Below are 10555 nucleotides of genomic sequence, written 5' to 3' on the forward strand. Positions count from 1 at the left end.
TTTCATCTTCTTGTGATTCTTTTCACATCTTCAGTCAGTGGCTCCATTGTCGTCTGTACCGGTTTAGGTGACCTTGTAGCAGGTACAAATCTAAACTGTTGCATTCAGCTAAAATGTTTCTGTAAGCAAGTCGAATTTCATGAGAACGGATCTACTACAGTTACATTCAGCTTCTAGTTTGGGGAAAAACAAGAGTTCATGTCCTTCAGCGAGTCGGCATACTGCACGTTAGAAAAACACATTTAATATGAGAGTCAGGCAGCTAGGCCTCGACTCATGCTAACTAAGGCCTAATGATTTATTAGCAGAACTTTAGCAACATAACCTATAATGATTAGTGTAAAACTATGTCTTAACATAATAATTCATCAACATTAGTCATTTTCATTAGTCTCCCTATATATTGGTGGTCACTCCCCGTGGGCACATTTCAAGCACGCATTATTGCATAATACATTAATACATTTTCTATGCAGCATTATTATACATTAGTTCATCAACATTTCTTGTTAATATTGATTATATAAGCTACACTCTCTCATGTGCATGATCTTTCTGCCGTCTTTTAAGCATTTTGTGAAGCTTTAATTTAAGTTACTTCTGATGGTTCTGTACATGCATGGGTTTCCTTCTTGCAAGTATTTTTATACAATTTAATTCACTTATTTTTAAAACCGCCACCCTTTAATTCCCACACGTTTCTGTTTACACGGGCAGCCATATATAAACGTTTGTGAAGCAACTGTGTCTACAGCCAACACCACCAGTTATGTTGGCTTTGCCTACTGTATGAAGGAGTATGTATATAACGTTTTAATAATAATAATTTTGTGTTCTTGTAAAAAATGGATTGTGCATTATGTATTTGTGAGTTGTTCAACTTTGGAACAGAAAGATAGAAAAAACAGTACTAATGCATCCTTTGGGAGAAGTAGGCTAATGAGAATTTAAAAAACTTACATTTGGGAGGGGATGGAATGCGTAATGATGTGATAAATGGTTAGGAGATGTCTAAAGAAATTGCTAAACATTTGAATCCAATGACTAGTTCGGTTGTAAAAACTAATTCTACTGTGAGGTAAAATTATCCTGCTGAGATACAGAAAGTGTTTTAACAGTCTTGAGAGGTTTATCAGCTATCTGGAAATTTCAGGATATGAATGGCAAACGAATATGAGCCAAATTTTCATGAAATGCAGAATTTGGTGGTGCAATAGGTTTGTATGCGATATCATTGGACGAGCTATAGTATATTGCAAACAGAGAGATGGTTATACCAAGAAATATATGTGAAACAGACAAAGTAAAGAATAGAAAATAGATTTGAAAAGGAGGAAAAATATACTGAAAGCATTCAAGTGAGTAGAGGAAAGGAGGGGAAGGTCAAATACAACAACAGCTGCGGTGCGATAATTCTGTAGATAGTTATACTGATGACGATAACAATACCTTGCTTTTCCGATGGTTACTTCTAAGTGCCGATTTCTCACCTTTGTAATACTCCCAGGTGCCAGACTGGATCCGGAGATTTTTTCAGTACTGTTCTCTGTTTGCCAGTGAGTAGCACCTTAGTGATTTTAAGCTGCCCCAGACATGAAGGAGCAGAGCCACATATAAGCGACATCCCTACATACTGGCATCCCTACATACTGGTGTCAGTTAATTTTCCCAAAATCTTCTGCATTTAACCCCTGCCACAAGAGCAAATAAACAGATGTTAGTCTCGGACCCACACTACGTGCGCCTATGGTGACTGAGCTTCAGTCATAATTTGTAGTTGTTTGAGAGGACATCCTCATGCCCACTGAACGAATCAGTGAGTGGGAGACAATGTTATACATCTGCAAGCATAAGATGAGGTTGTGTTTAGCAACACAAAAGGATGAATGACAGAGTGCTGAAACATTTCAAACAATCACCCCCAGTCACAGATCTGTGTTTGATCCATTGTTCTTTTGCTCACAATGCCTCCCCAGTTTGTACCCAGCCATGTGCAAATCAGTCTTAACCCTGCTCCACAGGGGAACAGTTGCATTTAAACAGGTCTCATTCCTGCTCCAGGTCATGGGCTGTTCTCAGTCATCAAGTCTGTCTCTCACAGAGTCCCATTCCCACTCAGTCTTCCGGTAGCTCAAAGTCAGTAACATGCTGTAAGCACAAGAAAACCGACCATTATCTACCCCTGTCCCACCACTCAAAGTCTGCCAATCCTGCATTTGGTCTCTTGCACATCACAAATTTACTGGGCCTTCGTTGACTCCACTGTAAAGAGTGACCTTCAAGGAGGCTATGCTACACATTTTCAAGACGCTACTGCCTCCCTGTGGGGCTCCTTTGAGCCCCAGGGGCCTTAATGCTGAAGGGGCCTGTAGTTGGACTTCTGTTGTGGGTCCTCCTCTAATGCTGTCTCTTCAGGCTCTGTTCCGAGGCCTGCATCAAAAATGGTACAGAATTCTATTCTGGCCAAGAGTCCATATGAGTTCTTTCTATGTCAGTGTCTTTACAGACTCCTCCAACACTAGCCTCTGACCCCAAACATTGATGACCCGTGCCAAACTAGTGCCATGCCATGATAATAACAAAAACTCAACCTCTGATTGTACAACTAGACCTTCAGCCTTTGGTTCTTCCTCAATGCCAGTATTATCTGAGGCTAGAGGTTGTCTTCCTTTGATCCAGGACATACCTAATGTCCCTTACAACTCTGATGTTGAGGAGGCAAAACATCTGGTCCTCACTTATTACACTGATGAAGATCTGTCCTTGTATTTGCAAAATGCCAGTGGGCTAGGTACTTCACCGGTGGGCTAGTTACTTCACCAGAGACTGAGCTGGACGCACCACCTCATCCACCAAAGGAAGAAAGTGCCTAGGTTGTCATACCACAAGCGAAGTCTTTACCCGGAGGTGGCACTGGATATGTTCGATCATTTGGGTATACTCTGGTTAGATGTGTTTGTCACTGTTGAATGTGCAGTGTCAAAGTTTTTGGCCTCTTGGTTTTTCTCCTAAAAGTGTTGTGCTCAGAATACCTGAGCATTTGTCCTCCGATCCTCTTTTCCCCTCATGAGGACCACCTGCCTTACTCACAACGTACACTTCCAGGCTTTCAGATTTGAGCGGCAACAAGTGAGTTCTTTTGACTTGATGTCTCTGGTGCCAGTTGTTCTTCTTGTAGCCAGATGCCTGTCCGTAAAGTTTATCAGTGCTGGGCACTAGAAAATGTTTGTGGCCTGGTGTGGGGTATTCTATCTCAACCCTCTGCAAACTAACAGTCATATATTGTTTGTTGTATCATTGGCAAAGCACGGCCTTGCAGTGGGTACAGTTAAGGAATACTTGTCGATCCTTTTGCATTTTTGTTTGCCCGAGAAACCCTTTTTCTTTAAGCCAGCAGTTGTGATGGGTTTTTGGGGGGCCTGATGCATGAGTGGGACCTAAAGCTAGTCCTAGCATAACTTGTGTGCACGCCAATTGAGCCTGTGCTCAGTTGCTTTTTGCGGCTTCTGGCAATCAAGACAGTCTCTGTTTTTGCCATAATTTCTGTTTGGCGCATGAGTTATGTTACAGGCAATTACTGAGCAACCTCACATCTTCCTCCTAGACCGATTGGCACCCAGAACTCTGCTTGCCTAGTACCTCACTTTCATTTTGGTCATTTGATTGAAAGTTTTCCCTCGGCCACAACCCTCAATGGAGGAAGAGATGCTCCAGGGGAATGATCCTAAGAGAACTTACATTTTCATATTAACCCTATGAGAGACACTCGTGTTGATGATCTGCTCTTTGTGGGGTTTACTGGGGCCAACAAAGGCAAGGCAGGGCAGGTGTATAGTCCGGTGTATTAAAATCTGCTACACACTGGCTAGCTGGTTTGAAGGCAGGGGTTTTGAGGTTTGCTGATTGTGGACATCTGCCGGACTGTGATATGGGTGTTAATGCTCACATTGATGGAACACTACTTCCTTGACATGCAGGTCAAATGCTCAGTCCAGCAAAATTTGCTAATTGGATTCCACTTCTCAGATGCTCAACCTTTAAGAGGCACTGCTGTGTTATCTGTTCTAAAGGTGAAGCAAGTATGGTTTAAGTATCTATCAGAAGAGCAAGTTACTTACCTTTGGTAATGCACTTTCTGGTGGATACTATATCTAGCCGCTGATTCCTCACAGTCCTCCCACCTACACTTTCTGTGGAATGGACTCCCTAATATGTTAATAAAGTTAGACTTTGGCACTGTGGCTGAGATAGAAGAGGAAACTGACATCAGAATGCATGTATGTGCTTCTATGCAGCACTGCTCGTTCACTTCTGGAATGGTATGACTTTACCGACTTGGGAGGGGTTTGAGTTGGGGGGGGTGGTTAGAGCATTGATGAAAAAATCTCCAGATCCAGTCTGGATCCTGGGAATATTCTAAAGGTAAGGAATCTGTGGTTAGAGTACAATTTGTATGCACCACAGCACCAAGCACAGGAAAGGAAGTGAATCTATTCTGTAAATCTAGGAGTGTGTTGATGGAAGCTGTGCCTGAACAACATAAGGATTAGATAGAGGAAGAAGATAGCAAAACAGGGGGATAACAGAGCAGCTTTCTCCTTTTGTGATAGTCCACTTTGCACCAGGTGAATATGTGTAGATTTGACTATGTATAATGGATGGATTCACGTATATTTACTTTAAAAAGGTGGTTAAAATTGTAGGTATCGCTAAATGTTTTTCTGCACTGGATCTCACTTCAAATAGCACTAGGCAGATTGCATTTTTCAAGATACAATTTGACATAATGTATTTAGTACTATAGATGGAGCTTTATTATTAGACAGAAGACGTGTGGCTTGTCATCTGCAATGGATTTCCACTGGTTGAATACAGGGTTAATCAAAGGGGTGAAAGGTGCAATGTTCTTGCATGATATTTGAAGCTATGGCAAATTGGAGAGGAGCATGTTGGGAATCCAGAAGGTTTGTAGAGTGTTGAGGCAAAAGAGAATGACAGTGCCCACAAAATGCTGTTTTGAGCAGCTCCTGTAGAATATGTGACATTAAATTTCACGTGAAGAATGCATAACAACAAACACTTAATGGAACTCTATCCTAAAGGCACCTGCACCAGACACAAAAATTCATTTTCAGGAATGGCTAAGTTCCGTTCAAGGTTTGTTAAGCCAGTTTACAAATAAGGCATTTAACATGAAACCACAGTTTAAAGAAAGAAGAGTGAGTTTTGTTGTGTCAAGGGGTGACTGCTAGAGCTTGAAAGTGTTGAAAAAGAGATCATCACTGCATCTACGTTAAATAGACTCAGGATTGCTGTCAAATCTGTTGTTGCCACTAGTCTGTGTTGTGTTGGCCTAGTAACCATTTAACACAAGTCAGATATGAGTGTGTTAGCAGAAGTGTGTGCCACCATAGTGACTGAAAGTTCATAATTAAGCAATAAAGATATTAATCTGTTACAATACGCCTTGCTACTTTTAGCAATATTTTCGTGGCCAGGTTGCACTGTAAATGTAAATAGTGAACTGTACAGAAATATTATTATTATGTTTGTGTCTTGTTTCCTACAGCAGGATCAATTTTAGGAGCAAATAGCTCCTTACCTGAAAAAGAACGACAGCGCATTGCTGAAAGACTGTTAAGAATGATGTGTGCGGATCTCGGAGCCCTGAGCGTGGTGAATGGAGCCGAGTTCATCAAGCTAGCACAAAGCCTTGTGGACGCTGGAGCTCGCTATGGAACCTTTTCTGTCACTGAAATACTGGGCAACATGAACTCACTTGCTCTGAAGCATTTACCTCGTATGTATAACCAAGTGAAAGTAAAAGTAACCTGCGCCTTGGGCAGCAACGCATGCTTAGGTATCGGCGTAACATGCCATTCTCAAAGTGTTGGCCTTGACTCCTGTTTCATCCTAACAGCTTATCAGGTAGAATGCAACCAAATAAAGAGGTACGTCTTGGGGATCAAAGACGTGGACAATAGAGATAATGGAGATTTCATCCATCAGTGGGTACAGAACGTTCTTTCAGAGTTTGTAATGTCGGACATTAGAACAGTTTATGTTACAGACTGCAAAGTCAACTCATTTGCCTTCTTAAAGGCAGGTATGTGCTTGCGTTGCTCTGCTTGCGCATTGAACTCTGTGGTGCAGAGCGTGTTGAATAAGCGGACACTACAAGCACGAAACATGCATGAAGTAATTGAACTACTAAATGTCACTGAAGACCTAGCAGGATCCACTGGTCTCTCAAAGGAAACGTTTGGTTCTTTACAAGAAACCTCACCTCCACCCTGCTGGAATTCTGTTACTGACTCCCTTTTGCTTGTTCATGAGCGCTATGAGCAGATCTGTGAATTTTATACTCGAGCAAAAAAGATGACCATCATCCAAAACCTGAACAAACATTTGCTGAGCAACTTGGCTGCCATTTTGGCTCCAGTAAAGCAAGCGGTAATCGAGCTGAGCAACGAAAGCAAGCCCACCTTGCAACTTGTGCTGCCTACATACGTAAAATTAGAGAAGCTGTTCACCTCTAAGGCAAATGATGCAGGGGTTATAAGCAAACTCTGCCACCTCTTCTTGGAAGCGCTGAAGGAAAATTTCAAAGTGGACTCTGCACATAAGGTCGCTATGATCCTAGACCCCCAGCAAAAGCTGAGACCAGTTCCACCATACCAGCAGGAAGAAATCATTGGCAAGGTATGTGAGCTGATCAATGAGGTCAGGGAGCTTGGAGTGGAAGAGACTGAGTTTGAACCAACGAATAAGAAAGCACGAACAGCAGATGATACACCAAACATCCAAGAGGATGACCGATTTGGGAAAAATGAAGTTTATGACTATTTACAAGAACCTCTTTTTCAGGTCACTCCTGATCTGTTTCAGTACTGGTCTTCTGTTACTCAAAAGCATACAAAACTAGCCAGACTTGCCTTCTGGCTCTTAGCTGTGCCTGCTGTAGGGGCCCGAAGTGAATGTGTCAGTATGTGTGAACAGACACTTCTAATCAAAAGAAGGAGACTGTTGAGTCCAGAAAATATGAACAAACTCTTGTTTTTGAAGTCGAACATGATTTAAAACCTCATATTTTAAAATTGTTTTCTTGAATGAAAAAATACTTTTCCTAAGTAAGACAATAAAATGTAAGTTAAAAACACTGTGGACCTCATTGCAGATGCCCCTGGAAAAGATGTGCTTTTTTATTAAATACAGGTGATGAAAGATGACATGTAAAGGGAAATATCTGTAAAGTGAGCTGACTTTCTTGAACTTAGCAGTGATTTCAAAGTGGCCGATGAATAGAGGATAATGGCTCTCAACGCTAAAGGCAGCTACGCTCCAAAGTGACTTGAAAGTGTATTCTCTCTGTCTCATTCGCTGTGGTAATGAACAATACATTCAAACAGGAATACAACTCTGAGCGTTTGCTCCTACGGTATGAACAATTGTTAAACCTTCAGGGCATTTGTGCAGCCTTAATAACACACGTTGCATGTCAGAAAGGCAGCTGCTTCTAAAGTGACAAGCTTCTTCAAAATCAGGAAAGAGAGTGAATTGAACACTTTTTTTTTACATAAAAGAGGAATATTTCAAAATATTGGTACTAATAATATCGGTCTTCACTTCCTATTTTGTGGTTTTGATATTTTTAGATAGAGGTTTTACTTTTAGATTTGATTTAGAAATGAAAATAATGCATTAATAATTTTACGTCTTACTGTTCTGTTTTTAGAATTTAAGAAATGTCATGTTTTCTAAATCCACATTGCAGACTACTCTTTGTCAATCAGTTTGTGTACCTTTCAAATGATCAACTTTACCCGTACAAATACACCAGTCTTTTCAAGGCAAGAAATAACTGTGTTCTTTATCTGTATAATTCAGGGCGTCTGTCTAATAGCCAGTGTGCTGTTTCAAAGAGGGCTGTGCAGAACAATTAATATTTTTTGTAAAGTTTTCACCCTGCTTTTTCCCTACATAGTGCCATTTATATAGGACAAACCTAGCTAGTTATTTAGTAACTGACTATACTGAGGTAGGGTTTGCATTTTGAATTACACAATTATCTAATTATTTTTCACATATTTTAACATTTCTGATGGATATTTCTAACCACAGATTCTTCACCTTAAGAATATCCCCAAGTGCTAGAGTGCATCTGGAGAATTTTCCCAGCAATGCTTATGCGTGCTGTAAGGCACCATGTGGTTCTGCAGTGACTTCGTACCGTTCTGGAAGTGACAGAGCAGAGCCACATGTTAACACCACCCTTTAATGTGTAGGTTGGCTCCTTTCTTTCCACACCCTTTGTGGATCCACTGCTCAGCTCCTAACATTCTTTATTTTCCAGTAACTGAAAACGTTACCCTAGGACAATGTGCCAATGACAATACCTTCCCTTAAAATGACAGGATTTGTGGTGTACCATAACTGCAGTATGCAGATGTCTGTCATGGACTGTCAGAAGTTCCTTTTCAGTCATGACTCGGAATTTGTCCAAAGAATGCACCTTCCTCTGCCCGTTCCCACCTGTCCTTTCAAGGTGATATGGGTGTGATAGGTGAAACTCTACCTCACTGAACATAAGGGGACACTCTCAAAAAATAGACCCAGCTCTTCTCCAAGTCGTAGTGCCATTCACAATCCTGTTTAAGGACTCCACCTAGATGAAGTTCTGCTTCTGATCAGACTCCCAGTTAGTCAAAGACACACAAGAAGGTGAAGCCACTCGAATCAGGCAAGAAGGCGCACAAGTGTGTGAATAAAGGGGTCATGACTCACAGGCCTCTTCTGGTCCTGCATTTGGTCCCAGTGCACCTTCAATTCCCCATGCCACTGTCAACCACTCAGCAAACTATATCTTAAGGAAAGGCTGGACTGCAGGTTTTTTAGATGCTTACAGCTCCCTATGGTGCATTTGAGCCTCACAATGCCGCAGGGTTTCCAGTTGGACTTCCACTGCTTAGCCTTCCCTGTGTCAACAGACCGCTTAAGACCCATGCCGGGACCCATTCTAATGCCGGACTATGCTTCTACTTTGGCCACACGGTCCATGCCAGTCCCTTCCCTGCGGGTGTCAACTGCTCTGGTACAGTCCCAGAGCCTGATGCCAGTTTCCAATGCTTGAGCCGTCGTCGGCTTGCTCCGGGCTCAGTCACACAACATCACAAAGGTGCAACCAAACTATAATCCTCGACCTTCTCTGCCTACAAGCAAGTACTATCAGAGGTTGGTTGCCTTATATGGATCTGACTGATGCATTGTAGGTTATGCAAAATGTTCCCCATGACACTGATGATATGGAGGCAGGCAACCTGCCTTCCCAATGCCCTGCACTCCAAACTCGCCCCCTCTCCAATCTAATGAGTCTGAGCTAGACTCACAACCTGGGCCATCAATGGAAGAGTACGCCACTTTTGTAGTAGCTTTGCGAAGGGCAGTAGAAGTGCTCTATTTATGGATGCCTGTTGTTGAAACTACAGCAAATTTTGTAACCAAGATCCTTCAGCCACTTCTAGCTTATTGTGTTCCTTTATTGGCATTCAGTGATGCTTTTACTGATACCCTTATGGCTATTTACTTGGAGCCATGCTTTGGCCTTCCAGTCAGTTGAACCTTTTGCTAGGCAACATAAGCCGGCATCCAGTGACCCATTATTTCCTGATGAGGCACTCTAACTATGAAAGCTTGGTGGTTCATGCGTTGACACATAAAGTAATTCCTAATGGTTTTCCAACTAATCCTCCAAATAGAAAATCAAAACTTCAGAAAAGAGATTGTTCTCGTGGGCTGGTTTGGCCTTGAGATCCTTGATTGTGATGGGGTTTCAGGGCGAGAACACCATTGTTTTATGGAACATGGCAAGCAATATTCCACTGGCTGTCACAGAAAACATCATGGCCTCTCTGGCATAAAGGATACATGATGGCAAGGATGTGGCTAAGTATGTTTTACATGCTGGTTTGGACACCAAGTACTGTGTGGAGAGAGCTAGTTTCACCAGTATGGTGCATAGAAGACACACACAAATGTGATTACCTTGAGGAGTAATGCCACTGTGTTTTATGTAAATGCTTTGTGAATTTCACAATGCCCCCGATTACTCAGCTTTATACTGCCAAGATGTTAAGAAAAATTTCTTACAAAAGAAAATTAAATTGATTATCTGAATTTTTAAGAGATCTCTAGACGTCACTCATAACATGCCTTTTGATGGCTCTAGATTATTTGGCGAGAAGGCTCTTCTCTGCCACAAAGTTGTCCACCAGCAGTACAGTAAGTTTGGAGGCTGTTGCCGGACATCACCAGCCTTCCCAACCTGTACAGCAGCAGGTCCAGTTCCTTTGGGGCAGAGGTTGTGGCAGCCGTTGAGGCCATGTGATCCAACAGGGACAGCTCTGCTCCCCAAGCTGCTTTAACTTGATCTCCCTAGCCAATGTTCAGCCATTGGGATGCAGGATACAACATTTCCTCCCCAGCTGCTGAAGTATCGTGTCATACAAATGTATCTTATAAATCATTCATATGGGCTATGCCCTGCCTTTCAATTTCT

General features: G+C 42.0%; 1 protein-coding gene across 11 annotated transcripts in view; it reads left to right on the forward strand.

Moving 5' to 3' along the window:
• Nucleotides 1-9749, forward strand: part of LOC138301142 (zinc finger protein 618-like) — a 781690-nt gene extending 771941 nt beyond the window's left edge. For 5 of the 11 annotated variants that reach the window (XM_069241298.1, XM_069241296.1, XM_069241300.1 and 2 more), the window contains one exon: nt 5570-7852. In XM_069241298.1, coding sequence (XP_069097399.1) covers nt 5570-7080 — 1511 coding nt within the window. In that variant the 3' untranslated portion in view covers nt 7081-7852. Of the gene's footprint in view, nt 1-5569 lie in introns of all 11 variants that reach the window. The other 6 variants (XM_069241299.1, XM_069241295.1, XM_069241293.1 and 3 more) reach the window with 3 other exon arrangements.
• Nucleotides 9750-10555: the final 806 nt, after the last annotated feature.

This window comes from Pleurodeles waltl, chromosome 6 (assembly GCF_031143425.1).
Source record: "Pleurodeles waltl isolate 20211129_DDA chromosome 6, aPleWal1.hap1.20221129, whole genome shotgun sequence".
In the NCBI taxonomy this organism is placed as follows: Eukaryota; Metazoa; Chordata; class Amphibia; order Caudata; family Salamandridae; genus Pleurodeles; species Pleurodeles waltl.